Source organism: Eumetopias jubatus, unplaced genomic scaffold (assembly GCF_037043125.1).
Source record: "Eumetopias jubatus isolate StellerSeaLion01/CBP00866 unplaced genomic scaffold, mEumJub1_p1.0 scaffold_16, whole genome shotgun sequence".
In the NCBI taxonomy this organism is placed as follows: Eukaryota; Metazoa; Chordata; class Mammalia; order Carnivora; family Otariidae; genus Eumetopias; species Eumetopias jubatus.
This window is the reverse complement of record NW_028274822.1, coordinates 40,279,632-40,296,693: the sequence shown is the minus strand read 5'-3', so window position 1 is coordinate 40,296,693 and position 17,062 is coordinate 40,279,632. Positions and strand designations below refer to the sequence as shown.

The 17,062-nt window shown below is 40.6% G+C and overlaps 1 protein-coding gene across 1 annotated transcript in view; it reads right to left on the bottom strand.

The window, feature by feature from the left end:
• The window catches only part of GAREM1 (GRB2 associated regulator of MAPK1 subtype 1), a 190,204-nt gene that overhangs the window by 107,624 nt on the left and 65,518 nt on the right, over positions 1–17,062 (bottom strand). Inside the window, 1 exon segment of the mRNA XM_088019436.1 lies at positions 10,192–10,332. Within this exon segment, the coding sequence (XP_087875562.1) occupies positions 10,192–10,332 (141 nt within the window).

Genomic DNA, 17,062 nt, shown 5'->3' with positions numbered 1-17,062 from the left:
CCTGGGATCAAGCCCCACACTGGGCTCCCTATTAGGTGGGGAGTCTGCTTCTTCTCCCTCTGCCCCTCCCCCCAGCTGGTGCACACCCTCTCTCAAGTAAAATCTTTAAAAAGAAAAAAAAAAAAAGAATTAAACTGAAAACTCTAAGGATAACAGCATTGTTCCTGATCTGGAAGCCCAGCACCTGAGATGATGGGAAACTTCTATTAGAAGGCCCTGAATCTTTACTTTCCTACTCTATTTAGTTTTAGGAGGAACTTCAAAGATGTTTTTGTTGTTGTTGCCAACATTTATTTTAAGGGAAAAGAATGTTTTTAGCAAAAAAGAAAATGACGGAAATAAATTAAAACCATTAGGAGAAAGTGTGCATGACCACTTTAAACTGGGAGGTTAAAAAAAAAAGTCTGTTTCCTTAGAAATGGGACCCAAAAAAAAATTTCAGAATTATGCTTTTCCTTGTATCTTGTTCCCTCCATCTAGGTATCAACTTTTCGCTCATCAGCATTTCCCCCAGCCTAGCTCAGGGCTTATTATCTTTCATCAGGTCTATTTGAACAACTTCCTTATCTGGTTTCTCTCACCTTCCGAATCAGTGGGGAAGGTGACAGAGTGTGGGGGGAGGCAGCCTCATGTCATTGTCTAGAAACACAGATTTTGCGAGTGCTCGCCAGGCAGAGAGATGACAACTCCCAATATTTATCCTAGAACTCATATCCCTTCACGGCTTGTTCGAACCTTATTTCCTAAATACTCCCTTCCCCTCTTCCCACAAAGCATTGATATTACTTTCACTTTTGCCTACAATCCAAACCTTTACTCAAGCTGGTACTGTCTAGAACGCTCTTTCCTCCCACGTTCACTTGAAGGCCCTCACCTGCCACTCCCAGACAGCAGGGATCTCACCCTTATTCAACAACTCAAAGCCATTTGTTTGCACCTCTATTATGGCAATTGCTTCCTGGCTTCTTATAGCCATGGAAGGGCTTAAGAGCTCTGTCTGCCTACTCCAAGGGAGTATGAGACCAGACCAGTTCTCCAGGCAGTTCTCAGGCATCTTCTGTCAACCTGCTCAAAAAGTCTGTCCTTTAAAGATGAATCAATTTCAGCTAGGTCAAAAATAATTTAGTTGAGCCCTTGAAGTTGTCAGGCTTGTGATATAACAGGACTGCCCACAAGGAGCCTTTAGCAGAGGGAAAAAGAGCAAGATGAAAACACTCTTGGGCACAATCTGTTATAGGGATTCCCAAATGGAAGGAAGAGGAAGACCCTTGTCTCTATATACGGTGTGGAAAATTAGGAAAAGCTTCTTGAGGAAGGTAATGTTTGAGGTAGGATTTCACAGTTGCACAGTGACTCTGATGTATGAGACCTCCAACCACCAGAAATAGCAAGAGGTTAAGGCCAGGCAGCTAGGGCCTGAGGAACAACCAACAGCCCAGGGGAGTTGGCACCCAGTGGGGGCGGGGGCGTGTACTGGACAGTGGAGCCCATAGTTCAGTGGACGCCAGGCCTCGGAAAGGCTCTGTGTTGGACAAGAGTCTGTACTCATGTGGGGACACCTCTGAAAAGTCCTGGCCAGTGGTCAAGTAACAGAGCCATAATGGGGGAAAAATAACCTGCCAACAGCACGGAAGATTGACTGGAGGAGGAGAGGAGACTCTTGCGTCTTCGCAGCAGGTGAGACCCAGTGAGGGTGGTTGGGAAAGGGGAGCAGCTTTGACAGGGACCGTGGAGACAGCATCAGCAACATAGGGCACACAATTACTTCAGGGGTAAAGAGGTGGATGAGAGCTAAAATTCCCACCCAAGGTGACTAGCTTTACTGCTAGAAGTAAGCAAGCCAAGATGATGAAACGGAATGAAGAGCTGTAAGGAAGAACGTAACTGCCACTGAGTGTTAAACTCACAGAATGCCAAGACAGGAGGGGAGAAATGGAATATTTCAAAAGTCTATGTGCTCACAGCATTTCATTTACCTACAATGATTTCTAACGTCTAGAAAATAAAAGCTCTGTGTTTATTTTGCTTGTCTCATGCTCTCTCATTGGCCTGATTCACTCTTGGGGACAAACCCCAGGATGTTCTATAAACCGGTCCTAGCAAGTTGGAGGACCCGGTAATGTATACTTTACTAAAAACACACATGGATGTGTCTGAATCATCTCTCCTCTTGCCCTAAATGTCAGAAAAGTCGGCTGGTCCATGTGGTTCCTTGTTTTTCTGTGTAGAATTCACCTGACAACTTCCCAAATGGGGAAGCAGTTTAACAGAGGGCCAGCACACTACCTCACAGAGGATGATTCATAAAGGTAAGTGATTTCAGTTCCAAGCAACAGAGTGGAGGGACTTCACGAAGTTTGACCAGCACTACAATCATGATTGTAGTCTGTTTTCCTCAAAGGAAAACAAAAAACAACAACAACAAAAAACTCAAAGCAATTCCTCAAAGCTGAAAAGGAACCTTTCAAAAGGTCACCTTTTAAAAAAAGATTTGCACTCATTTAGAGGTACAAATCCAACATGGAAATCAAATTATGAAGTGAGACAAGCCCATCCCCGCCCATGCTATAAACACTCCATTAACAGTGTGGTTTCAGGAAGCTTTTTCAAACTTTCCACCTGATGTTAATCACATTATCTCATAGGTTAAATTATACTTGAACTGGAGGTATCCCATTCAAGTACCAACTTTCCATGCAATACCAACATACAAGAAGAAAGGGTCTAGAAAAGAGCAGCCCAGGAGTTTTAAACCCCAAACACCATCCCAGTTTTGTGCCTGGGGGTTTTTTTGTTTTGTTTTTTGATCCTAGATTTTCTACTTGTAGAGTCAGTGTATGATTTACAAGGAGCATAAACAGGCTGAAATGTGAAAATAGCAATCGAGGGATTCTCAAAGTTTTATTAAAGACCTTTTACTAGCTTTATAGATCAAGAGAAGTCACACGGTATGACACCAAATAGCTCTCCACTGAATTTGCTCACACATTTCCCCCTTCCCTATCTCCTGTAAGGCTCTTATTTTAAGAAGAAACTCATAAAAAAATGTTTCCTTTTCTCCCCCAAATCTTACACTCCATTAACCCTTTTACTTAAATCACTACCACCAACTTGGGCACTCCCTGGAAACCGGTCCCTCCCTGCTGAGAGCAATCAAGTCTCCTTGGGAAGCCATGAGTTGGATGGTGCTACCATACTGTGAAAATGGAATCATTTCTTCCCAAGTTCACCTTTAACTGGGTTGCTTCCACAAGCACTCAACATCAGAACAAAACCACCCAGTGAAAGCTGAACTTTCACTCCTGTAGAAATTACCAAAGACTATAAATAAGACTCAAGGATTGAGGCAGAGTGTTTTGGTGGGAAAACCACTTAAGAGTTTTATATCACAATTAACTTTGCTAATGGTTGGCAAGTCACAGTGCTTTTTATTACAAGCATTTTCAAACATAGAAAATTGGGGTAATGAATACCGCATTTACTCTTCACCAAAACTGAACAATTTTAACAGCTTGTCTTATATTAATCTATTTTTATGTTTGTTTTACCTGAAGCATTTTGTAAATTATAATCACATTTCCCCTTAAGTAATTCAGTATGTACCTCTAAAAAACAATGATATCTTCCTCGTAACTATAAAACTGGTATCACCCCTAACAAAATCAAAATAATTTCCTAAAATCATCTCCTCCCGAGTATCATTCATACTTACATTTCCTGGGGTTATTTTTCTTAAGCATTGAGAAGTGAGACTAGAAAGCTCCACCAGAGGTTGGTGATAGTCCTTGAGTCATCCTGTCTCTCAAAGGTAGATGCTTACATGATTTCTTTATCCTTGCTTTGAGTTCAAGTGTCAGGGTAACTGCCCAAAGAGAACATCCACCTAAGCTCTGACTATAAATCTACGTTAGTAAAACAGCTACAACAGTTACTTCATGAAGTAAAGAAGTGGAAGGAAAGAGAGAACAAATACCTTTCAAGGAAGAAAAAAATGACAAGGACAATTTCCCAGACACTGGGCTATTATATTACTTAAATAGTCTCCCCCTCTTTTCTCTTCTGAATCATTCCTCCTAGCCTAGATTCTTCAGAATTCATTATTCTTAAAAGTGAGTATTAGAAACTTTTGGCTCTTATGTCCTCTCTCTTGGCTTCTTGTTAATACCTCTTGATAAGAGTAGTTGCTCCTTGCTTGCTCTTCCACTCATTTTTACTGCCTTTTGTTATCTAATTGCCTTGCTTTTATTCACTGACAGCATCCCTCTAAAGACGGACAGTTTCCTTCACCACACTTACAACATGCTTTCTCCAGGCCTCAACCTCCCTGCTCCCAGCAGGCTACCATGCATTGCCCTCTCCAAGTCCAAGGAGCTCCCCGGGAAGCTCTCCTGCCTTTGCTTCTTCCTGGTAATTTATTCAGAGATGGGAATGTTACCTGTTTGCAGATGACTTGCAAATCTGGAAAAGGTCAAGATAAATATATATTTACTTAATTTTCCCCTAGAGTCAGAATATAAACGGTGAGCTGTGTGTGAAAGGAGAGGAAAGTGACAGAGCGTTCTTCACCTTACTGGCTAATTCTAATAGCTCTCTCTTCTGTACAATGGTTAGAACGCCTTATGTGTGGACAGTGCCTTCTAGCACTTTCCAGGCAATAGCAGTGAGGGAAGCAGGCTCTGGAGCCATATATCCTGGGTTCAAATCACACTTCCTAGCTGTGTAATATTACAAGACCCTTAACATCTTTGAACTTCAATTTGTACCTATGAAAAATGCAGGTAATAATAGAACCCACTTCCTGGGTTTGTTGTGAAAGATACATGAAGAAATAAAAGTAAAATGCTGAGTTAACAAAGTGTCTAGATAATAGTTAGCACTAAATAAATTCTAGTGAATTATGCTAACTGTGACCTAAAGATTCAATTAATGAAAGTGGTTATTTCTTAAGTATCTAATATTTATCACCGGCAAAACTGGCTGGGATAATGTTCCTTGGCATACTTTGTTAGTCCATAGGCCTTTTTGAGAGAAACTTTGACTATTTCCATTTTAACACATAGGCTTTATCTCATGTAATACAGAAAGTACACAAAGTGTTGTTCAATGCTAGTAGTTACTTTTGTAAACGGATGATTCATGCTCATTAAACTTGCAACCCAGGAGAATAAAATTAGCTTGTTTCGACATTTCCTTTTGTTCAGTAATTACACTTCAAGGTTATGTAGATACCACATAACTATAATTTTGCCTGAGAGACAGACTGCACACCCACATTTTTAAAAACAGGCGACTGCCAACAGAAATCCAGGTGCTCGCTGAGTAAGAGCCCTGCAGACTTCATAAGCAAATCTACTAACCTTGTGCTCCAGTGTAACTTATTTCTGTACATACTGTAGCTAGTAAGGAAGTACTGAGATCATTTTTGCTTGTTATAGATTCACCGGATTTGCAGGAGGATGAGAATTTAAAAATAGAAGCCAAACGTGGCTGACGTTTCTCTCCGATGCTTATGTGCCAGCAGCAATCTGTTCACCCACGATGGGTGAACAGCAAGCGTTCCATCAGATGATTTAGATTTTCATAAACCCAGTCAGAATCCCAGTACTTCTCAAGTGGGGGGGGACCCGAGACACACAGATACATTCCATTCTGATCCATTTGGTTTCTCCAAGCTTTGTCTTTATAGACAGCTATTTGGGGATGGCTCTCATGAGGGGTGATAACAAGACGGTAACACTGATTAGTGCTCAATTACATGCCGGGCACGGCGTTGAGTCACTGACATAAGTTAGATCACAAAGTATCTTCAGGACATCACCTAAGTAAATCTCCTTTCCATAGATTGGGAACGCAGAGCGTAGGAAGGTAAATGAAATTCCAGAGGCAATGGCATGCATATCCAGGTTTTTGGGAAGCCTGAAGTTTCTATTAGTTTTAGAGGAAAAAAAAAGTCAAATTGTGAGTACTGAATTTGGCTGAATGCCCTAGAAGGGGTCGGCATAAATAAGGAATCCTGAGGTAGGAGCTTCCACAGTAACCACCTTATGTCTACCTGATGGACCCCTCGGAGCTGCAGAGACAAAGGAATCTGATGAGCAGAAGCATGAATTGTAAAGTGAAAATCATTCATCTTTAGAAAATCTTGGCTATAATGAAGTCGCACTTGGCTTTAAAAAATTTTTTTTAAATAGATTTGGTTTTTGGTTTAGTATGTCAGCAGGAAAGACGGGGCGGGGGGTGGGGGGGTGTAGTGGGAGGAATGCATGCCGGGTGAATGAGCAGCAGTCTCTGATGAAGTGCCAAGCAGTAATTTACATGGTCTGAGTATGCAGAATGTAGAAACATTCTGAGTTCTTCATTGTATGTTCCTTAGGAAATCTTTGCCCTTTTGGTGCAGTGGAAAGTTAGAAAGTTTAGAAACAATTTATTTGTGATGCCTGCTGAGTAAAACTTGTGTGAAAGCAGCCATCGCTTTTCTCAACACTATGCCAATTTTTCTTGAGCGATTTTTCCACTGTTAGCAAAATATGTGATGCTGACTGAACACATTCTCTCTCTCGGAATCAATTGTTTGTTATACCAAGAAAACTCTTTCTTATCCAAAATGAAAAACTTATTTTGCCAGAATGAGGGAAGGTCTTTCTTTTTTTCCCAAAGCACATCTAACAATTTTAGAATTCAGAATAAGGCAACTCTTATTACCACCATATCAGAGCATGGCTCTCAGAAGAAGTTCAAGTCATATTTATCTTTTCTCAAAGTTTTATGAAATTATTCCTTTTCACATGAGGAATTTCATGAAAATTTCTGATGAAGAATATGGGAGGGGCGCTCTGAATTGTGATTTCCTAAAAATGCTGAGTTTTCTTATATGCTGGAATACACATGAATAGAGCGGCATACTGCTGCCCAGGCTGTGCACTACACAACTCCAAGGGACACGATTTACACAGAGTGAGGAGTGTTGCCCGGAGCAGGACAGTGCAGGGGCCCTGAGGGAAAGAATGGTTGCTACCTCTGCCATAAAAGAAGGAGCTGCTTGGAAAAATGAAGGGGGAGCATGTCACAGAGATACATGGGCCAGCTGGACCCAAATGGCTAAGTCTGGGACAATCTGAACATCCAAATAAATAAGGACAGGAATAGAATGACATAAGGATCCATAATTCCATAATAGGTAAGTAAATAAATAAATGGGAGAGAAGGAAAAGCTCTCCTTGCCGTACAAAGACAAAGGAAGAAATTAACAGCGGAGTCTGGTTAGAAATGGGCCGTTCTGCGGTAAACATCGAATCAGACAGAAATCAATAGCTGCAACAAGGATGGGGGTGGGGAGGTTTAGAGAAGGACCACTCCTCCTTTCAAAGGTCCTAGCCATCACAAAGTAATCCTCAGGAATGGGATTAGTGCCCTTATCAGAAGAGGCAGGAGAGAGAAGGTGGAATTCTCGCTCCACCAAGTGGGCACGGAGCGAGAAGGCCACCACCTGCAAACCAGGCAGCCAGCCTCACCAGACCCTGGATCCTTCCTGCCTCCAGAACTGTGCGAGATGAACTGTTTATAATCTCCCCCATCTACGGTATTTGTTATAGCAGCCTGAACTAAGACAGTCCTATTTCAAGGTTTTTTCCCTTTAAGATATTCTCTTTCCTTTCATGTGAGGTGGTATGATCTTAGAGTCCACGTTTCCTTTTAGTCTTGGCACCTCAAATTTTCATTTAAAAAAAGTATCACTTTCTTTTCTTTTTAATTTTTTATTTTAATTCCAGTAGAGTTAACATACGGCGTTATATTAGTTTCAGGTGTACAATCTAGCGATTCAACACTCCCATACATCACCCAGTGCTCATCATGACAAGTGCACTCCTTAATTCTCATCACTTGTTTAATCCATCCCCCCCCACCCACCTCCCCTCTGGGGCCCGGTTTCCCTGTTAAGTGTACCATCACCTTCCTTATAGATAAAGAGTAAGCTGTTGAACATACCGTATCTTTCTTCCTAGTGGAAGCTGAATGGCTGTTAATAAAAAAATGTTCAAGACAATAAAACACAAATTCTTGGGGAAATCTTTTCTTCTGACACTGTGAATATGCACCCCAGAACAGTGGGTCCCAGCCCTGGCTGCATAATTTAACTATATAATTTAAAATCCTGACGCCCAGCTCACACTCAAGACTAGGTACAGCAGAACCTCTGGAGATGGAATCTGGGCACTGGTCATTTTTAAAGCTCTCTAGGACATTCCAATGTGTAGCCAAGTTTGAGTTCCCTAGATCAAGAATCTACAGCAATAAAGAATTCTATCTTTTGTGTATAGATCCAAAGGATTCACAAAGGTTTTTGAGAATTGGTCTCACTGTCTTAGCTGTAGAGAACAAGCAGTTGGGTCACCAGAGGGGAGGTGGGAGGGCAAGGGGTGAAGTAGGTGAAGGATGAAGAGTACATTTATCATGATGAGCACTGAGTCATACCTGGAATTGTTGAGTCACTATATTGCACACCCGAAACTCACATAACACTGTCTATTAACCATGCTAGAATTAAAATTTTTTTTTAAAGTTAAAATAAAAAAGAATTGGGCTCACTTGTTGAGGAATGTACAGTCCCAACCAACAAGTGAAGTTATGTGTCTATCTATCCAGGAAAAGGTAACTGAATGAAGACTGGGGCCTGTGCCAAATGAATGTGAGACACCATAAATACACGTGGAGACTCCACGGGCATAGCAGGGATGCCCGCACCCTCCTAATACAAGGACAGGCCCTGATAAGAGCAAGGCCGAGGAAGGCCACTCCGGCCTGGGAATGGCGTAAATGGAAAAGGAGCCAGTGTGTCCAGCCAACAGTGAGGCAACCCATCTAGCCAGATGGAAGGTTCGCTCTCCAGAGTAGAAAAGGTACGTGTAGAGAAGCCGGCTAGAACCAGCCCCAGGGGTTTTGAGAAATAAGCCAACAGGTCTGGTGGCAGTTTGGAGTCTCTAAGGAGATTTAAGCTAAGGACCAAAGACCGCATTGATAAGCTATTCCTAGTGGGGTCAGGGGAAAGACCAAAAACTCAATCTACTACGAGAAGAACACGGTACGTCCGGTAAAATTGCATATATGATGAAGCACAATCTTATACCTTCCTTTACAGTTTTCCACAAAAGACAGGCACCGGGAGTTTGGGCCTCCTAAAAACAGCAAAGATCTCACCTGTCATGGGACCCCCTGACAGGAGAGACTGGGCAGGCCGGAAGGTTTGTCTTGTTCTCTGGTCCCTTTGGCCTGATTCCTAATCCAACAGTTGTCAGTTTTAATACTTTCTGCAGCTATATGTTCCTCCTTTTTCCATGAACACGACTCCTATGGTCAGCAAATATAATTCTAGGGGACAAAGTTCCAGGCTAGAGACATTCTTTCTTATAATTTTTTTTTAATAAGAATAATTATAGAGAAAAAAAAATCAAGATCCTTTACATAATGATCTATAAGCCACAGATATAAATATAGGATAACATGTTTGGTTTTTTTATACTGCGTTTATAAGCCAGCACTGCTGAAACTGTATTCAAGCCACTAGATGTTATCCTGAACTCCTAGACAGCACTGACACATACGACGTACTCAGTAAAAGTTGGCTCAGTGGCACCGTTGAACTGAATGGTGTTCAAAGTGAGGCGAAATGGCCACTCCCACCCTGATTTAGTAACAACGAAAGCAGTGAGATATATCTCAGTTACCTGTATTCCAAGTGCCTTGTTGCAAAGAGGGCCATGGCCAGGTATCTGAGCTTCCAATCTGTTATTTTTAAAGCCAGACCACAATGCTCACAGGCAAAATGGCATCTTGTAAAGCCATTCCCAAAAGCAACATCCATGTGGTGCCCAGGGTTATTCAGACACTGCAGCTCAGATACTGATTGCCATCCCAAGACGACAGAGACACTCTTTGTGTTTGTAAAGTGTTCATTTTATAAATATCTGATAAGAATCCACACGTAACTACATGCATTAATTAGAAATTACCTATGACAAAATGACACTGAGCTTTCACTGACAGATAAAATAACCAAAAAACGTGTTTGATTCTTCTTTTTCTAAGTCATCATACTCTAGTTTACAGACAAGTCTTATTTTCTCATTCAGAAGGAAAAATTTTGCATATTCAAGTCCCTTCCTCTACCTTCTTGCCCCTTGAGGGGAGTTGTACCTGCATAATGTACTGGAATCTCTATCTTTGGCCCAATGACGTAGTGTCCCTCCTCCAGGCTGTGGGCAGTGATGGTGGTCCACTGACGGCACGAGTGAATCAGAAGGTATTCGTTTTCCCGCAGCCCTTCTATGCATTCTCCTAGAAAAGATAATTTAGTGTAAGAAACCTAGAATTAGCATCTGTTTGCTCCATACTCTGCGATAAAATTTCAATAGTTAAGACTTCACTAATGCAGAAATTGATAGGTCATCCCAAGATGACACAAGCTTGCTTCCGAATTAGCACTAAAAAGGCATTCTACAACAAGTTGACAATTGCACACAGGATTCCCTAAAAATGTTTCCCACTTACCTGTGAAGACATTTTCAAAACCTCATTTTATCTAAATGATTGTACTCAAGGATAATAAAACATTTATTAAGTGCCAACAGTATGTTAGTACTACCTAGATGCTCTGCATGTACTATTTCATATGATGCAATAATATTACGAGGTAGGTATTGTTCCTTCGTTACAGGTGGGAAGAATCAAGGTTCAGAATGTTAAGTGATATGTCTGAGCTCACAGATTTAATAAGCAGGAAAGTGAGGATCCAGGCCCAAGTCAGACTGATTCCAAGGCTTATGCTCTTAATCACTAAAATACAACTACCAAAAATATATGATAAACCTCTCTGTTGAAACAGTACTTGAAATTAAATGCCAGTATCTCCTTTTAAATTTTGTATGTTTTGCCAGTTCTTTCTGGCCCCCTACCAAATTTCCCAATCAATTAAAAATAATGAAGCTTTATAGCATGCAAATGAAATTATTTTTTTCATTTTGATATTTTCTGAGGTCCATTTTTAACATGTGAACCAATGACAAGTTATTTCAAAAAAGAAATCCATCCCCTGAAACTTAAAAAGACCTTTTTTTAGATGCTGAAACGACCCATCTCATTAATTGTGGTTTAGTCATTTTCAATGCTCAGATAATATCTGAAAAGGTTAATTTCTTTATACAGAAAACAACCCTTCTTATTTCTCATGTTGATTATACTGCAATAACCGAAAGAGTCAGTGATTTAACTGGGTGTTTTAGTCATAGTTCACTTAAAAAAGTTTCAGTACTTTTACAAGACAAAAGAAGTCGAGGAGGCTGTAATGATCAATTTGGTTATCACAATCATAAGCCATCAAATCTGTTTCCAATCCAGTAAGGCCACAATCTTGAAAACAGTCTTAATGCAGGAATACTTCATCTTGGTCGCAGGAGACACAGATGAGGAGTGGGGATGAGGGGGATGGGAGAAAAAGCAGCAGATCTGGAAGCAGAGGTATCCTAGCAGGAATGAGAGGTCCAACTCCCCAGGGGTAACTTCCAAAACCAGACTCCCCTGCCCTCACGCTTTGGGAGAACAGGTTCATAAAGTCCTCCCGAGGAGGCTGCTGGTACTTATGAGTGCTCTGCACCCCCTCAAGCATGTTGGAGCGGAAAGAAAGATCTGGAAGGGCTGTTCCAAAGGAGAAATCCTCTGGCCTCCCCTGAGGCTCCCCACCAGGAGGTAGGAAGGTGGGAAGGGCACAGAGACAAGCAAGCAGGGGTTAAAAGCACGGGCCATGAAGTCCAAGAGATTTGGTCTAGTCAAAGCTCTGCCCCCCATCACTGTGCGATCTTGGGCAGAAACCTTCCTTTCAGCCCGTGAGATGGGGCAACAACAGTACCCGCTTCCCAGAGCGGCCGTGAAGATACACAGTGACAAGGATGGGAAACGCGGATGTTTCTGTCATATGATGTTAGGAGGGATCAGGAAACGTCAGCGATTAATTTTATTTACTGCATGCTTTACGTCCCTAGAATTCCATCCTTCTATAAACATTGTAATTTAGGTTATATTATCCTCTTACAGGTGAGGAAATGACTTCAGGGCAGTTAGGAAACGTGCCTAAAGCTGCATAGGAGAAACTGACTTTGGGGTCCCTGTACGTCTCCCCCCGTTCTTCAACACCACACCGAGTTTTGCCTTGAAAACTGCCAACCATAATCCAAAAAACAGAGAGAAACTGACCTTCAGCTCCAAGTCTCACTCAAGGAAGGAGGGAGAAAGTTATCAGCAACAAAAATGAGGAATTAAAATATGAATTCACTAAAAGTGAAAGGTGCTATGGGAAAAAAGAAAAAGTAAAGGGTAAGAAGATCGGGAGGACCGTACATGAGAAAGAAGAGTAATTTGCGGGGAGTCTGGGTGGCTCAGTTGGTTAAGCAACTGCCTTCGGCTCAGGTCATGATCCTGGAGTCCCAGGATCGAGTCCCACATCGGGCTCCCTGCTCAGCAGGGAGTCTGCTTCTCTCTCTGCCCTCTTCCCTCTTGTGCTCTCTCTCAATCTCTCTCTCTCAAATAAATAAATAAAATCTTTAAAAAAAAAAAAAGAAGAAGAGTAATTTGCAAGGTTGTCATTTTAAGGTCTATTTCATTCATTTATCCAACAAACATTTATCTCATTTGTTTAGCTTTTTCTAAAAACAGCTTTATTGAGGAATAAGTGATCTACGAAGAACTGCACATATTTAATGTGTCCATGCTGAAGACTGGCAAACATTTATGGAGGATCTTTCACGCACCAAGCAATGGAGGAGTGGGCGAAAATGAAAAGAGAGCTTGGCCCGTGCATTCAAGAAGCTGACATCCTCTTGGTGAGATGTATTCACATGTAATTTTATGTAAGGTAGGAGGACATGACTAGTGCTAGGCAAGAGGAATAAAGAATCTGGAGTGGAGATGGAGACTTTGGCAGAGAAGATCAAGAAAATGTCAAGAGGAATATATAGCTTTTGGGCTGGTCCTAATTCTCTGGCAATGGAGGCCAGCGAAAGGTTTGGGATGAGAGACTGGCCGAAGCTCTGCTTTAGGAAAATTCATCTGTCAATACTCTAAAAGCTGGATTAGAGGGGAAGAAACCAGAGCCATGGGGTGTATGTGAGGAAACTCAGAGAGAAAACACACCACCATTCAGGGAAAAAGAAAAATGTCGTTTTCTGCAACTAACCTGCTATATCATAAAACTGTTTTAATTTTATTCCACAGTGGGCTCTAAAGAGGCAGCCAAGAAACAACTGCAGTCAAGTTAATCAAAATGAAAATTTAATGTTAAGTCCCACTGCTAGCTGATGTAGTAAATACTCTTGTCAAGAGGATTCGGAAGGATTTTTAAAGCTATAAAGGAGTAAGAAACCAGTGCCTGTTTTTGAGCTTATGTCTTTTTTATTTTTTTTAAACAACTGAACCATGTGCCTGCTTTAGGCAAAAGAAGTTTCACAAAAATTGTCTAGAAATAAAACTTAATATAATCACTTATATGATTGGCAACCTAGGGTAGGCCACTAATAGAGACACTACATTAAATGAATCCCTAAAGTAAACATTTTTGTGATATAATTATCCTGTTGCTTAACTACTATATATAACATGCTAAAACTTATATATTTAGCTCAAAGATGTAGTAACAAGAAGTCTAAAAGAAATGTGTGTTAAATTCCAAAATATGTTAATATCATCCTGAAATTTCCCCAGATCCAGCATGCTTCTGGGATATACTTTCCTTGCCTGGTTTGACCTTGATCCCCTCAATATTAAGTCTTACACACTTGTTAAAATCATTTTTAACGCTAGGAAAATCAGAACCACGAATTCTTCAAAGTAAGTCTGCTTAAAAAAAAATCAAATTCAAAATTTAAAATAAAAATTTATAAGCCGGACACACACAAATCCTGCTGGTTTGGCTGCCGGGCTACTGTCCTCTCCTGATGCACCTTTCTGATCTCTCCTTGTTACCTTCACGGTTTCCCCCCTTTTCCACATTAGCTCTAACTGTAGGAGTTAATCAAGGTTCCGCCCTTAACCTGCTCACTGTTTCTCTCTCCTTTAGCATCTTACACACCCCTTAGGGATTCACTTCGTTATGGACAACTGGCATATCCATTCTCTCAGCTACCAACTTGTATTCTGAGCTCCTCAACCAGACTTTATCTTTGACCCTTTTCTGCCTGGATGTCCCACCATTCACTCAGGCATCCTACATTCATCCAACAAACGCATAAGGAGGACCCGCTATGTTCTAGAACCTGGCGATACGGTACTGAACCAAGTCCCTGCTTTCATGGAGCTGACTTCTTGGCTGGGTTTTCAATCCCCCATTCTTCACTGTCAACTTACTTAAATATTGCTGTGGATAAAACTTCCAAGAATACAACATGGCTCATCTTACTCTTTTACTCACATCTGCCTTCAGTGGTTCTCATTCATATAGAATGAGGCCTTAAGTCTTTGGCTCAATACTCAAGGCCCTCACGATCTATCCACAGAATATAAGAACCTATATCCCCCACACCATACGCTAGAGCCCGAAGGACCTGTTTCCTGCGCCACACACACGGCGCAGCGTCACTCCTCTGGGCCTACTCACTTTCTTTCCTTTGCCTGAGCCTTATCTCCCAATCCGTATTTACTCACTACTCATTATACTCATGCTTGAAAGACCAGCTCAAATGCTCCCTTCATGAACATCTTCCTAATATTTTTCATTTGAACTATATCAATTTTGTAGTTTTGCTAATATTCTATGCTGAATTTATAAATTTCTTTAAGAGCTCAGAGCAGGAGCTTAGGCTGATATTTTAATGTTTATGTATATTTATTTATTTATTTATTTATTTAAGATTTTTATTTATTTGACAGAGAGAGACACAGCAAGAGAGGGAACACAAGCAGGGGGGATGGGAGAGGGAGAAGCAGGCTTCCCGCAGAGCAGGGAGCCCGATGTGGGGCTTGATCCCAGGACCTCGGGATCATGACCTGAGCCAAAGGCAGACGCTTAACGACTGAGCCACCCAGGCGCCCATGTTTATGTGTATTTAAATGACAATAAAACTACTTTAATAATGTGGGAAGTACAGGCATTTTTTTTTTCCTTTTGAAATTGGTCTATACAGTCATCAATTTTGAGAATCACGGTAATAAGGGTTAAGGAACAAAGATACTTCAGGACCAAAAATGCTGTTAGATAAAATCCTCTCTAAACTGGGGCACCTGGGTGGCTCAGGTCATGATCCTGGAGTCCTGGGATGGAGCCCCATGTTGGGCTCTCTGGTGAGTGGGGAGTCTGCTTCTTCTGCCTGCCCCCCCCCCTTCATGCTCACACTCTCTCTCAAATAAATGAACTCTTAGGAGAAAAAGAAAAAAAAAAAATCCTCTCTAAATGACCTTGTCTTACTAGCATCCATAGCAATGCAATGGAGTTGCCCAGACTCATGCCTCATGGTTTTGTTTTGTTTTTTTAATATTCAAATATAATAATGTTTGCATTTATTTAGAATAGTTTCCCCCATTGAATCTTACGTTTTTATGCTGCTTGTAACTATTTTAGCTTTGTTTAAGTTGTAATTAAATTTATCACATTTGGATATACTGAATTAGTGCATAACTATACTGCCTTTTATATGGGTTGCTTAGGATGTGTCTCAATCAGTTCACATAGTTGTATGTCTGTCACAGTAGAATCCAAATCTCTATTAAATGCTTTTTATTTTTAATATAAAGTATGATGTACTTGGATGACAATTTATAATGTTTTGATATTAAACCTGCAAGCTTACTGCTGGTGAGTTTTCTATTAAGGTTGGGCCGAATCCAGATAACACAGACACATACGTAAGTCGGTTTTTTTTTTTTTCTTTTTGCTATCCTCATGTCACAAAGAACAAATGCATGATTCTCTAAGCTGTGTTGTGATTTTGGCAATTAAATATTAAAGGGTTTTTGATTTTCCACTTTTGTGTCTCTTTGTTCTTCCCGTTGGCATTTCACACCAGAGTAACAGGTTCAGTCAACAATTTGGGCTGTAGCTCTACAGAGGGCATGCACTTTTAATCCTTTCAGCTTCCAGAATACCTGGTCTTCCAATTTGCATAGCAAATATATAAACTCATATTGCTGATTATCTTTCTTTTTAAAGTGTGACTTTAAAGTATCCCCATTTAGTTTGGTTTCTTCTCAGCCCACCAGGAGAACCGTGTCCATGGTGGATACTCATGTATTTGTTTCATGTATTTGTTGACTGATTAATGAGGCCCCATCGAAATAATCTGATTTGTTAATACATGTGTAATGAGAATCAGATTTACTAACCTTGGCATTGTTTTTATCTGTTATGGATATAAACTGCTCCTAATGTTGTAACTAAATTTATCAACAATGAGTAATGAATAAGTTTTATGTTATCTGTTACTACTTACTACAAATCTAATTTAACAGTTGTGCATTGTTTTATTTTACCAATGTTAAAAAGAAAGCTGGTCAAGTGACAACACTGTATTTTACTTCCTCATTGTTAATAGAGTTGTTTAATTTTAATTACGTGTTTACTTGATCCTACAATCCCTTTCATGTACATAGGAACCCTACTGAGTCAGTGACATATGCAAACCACTCATTTCTCTTTCAACTTAAGACTTTTTTTTTCAGTTTTATTGAAAAATAATTGACATATATCACTGTTTAAGTTTAAGGTGTCCAGCATGATGGTTTGACTTACATATATCATGAAACAACCACATACTAGGTTTAGATACAATAAAAGGAAGAAAAAAAACCCATTTCTTCTTGTGATGAGAACTCTTAGGATCTGCTATCTCAACAACTTCCCTGTACATCACACAGCAAGTGTTAACTGTAGTCATCATGTCAATACATCACATCCCTAGCACTTATCTTTTTAAGAATTTTTTAATTTATTTATTTGACAGAGAGAGACACAGCGAGAGAAAGAGGGAACACAAGCAGGGGGAGTCGGAGAGGGAGAAGCAGGCTTCCCGCGGAGCGGGCAGCCCGA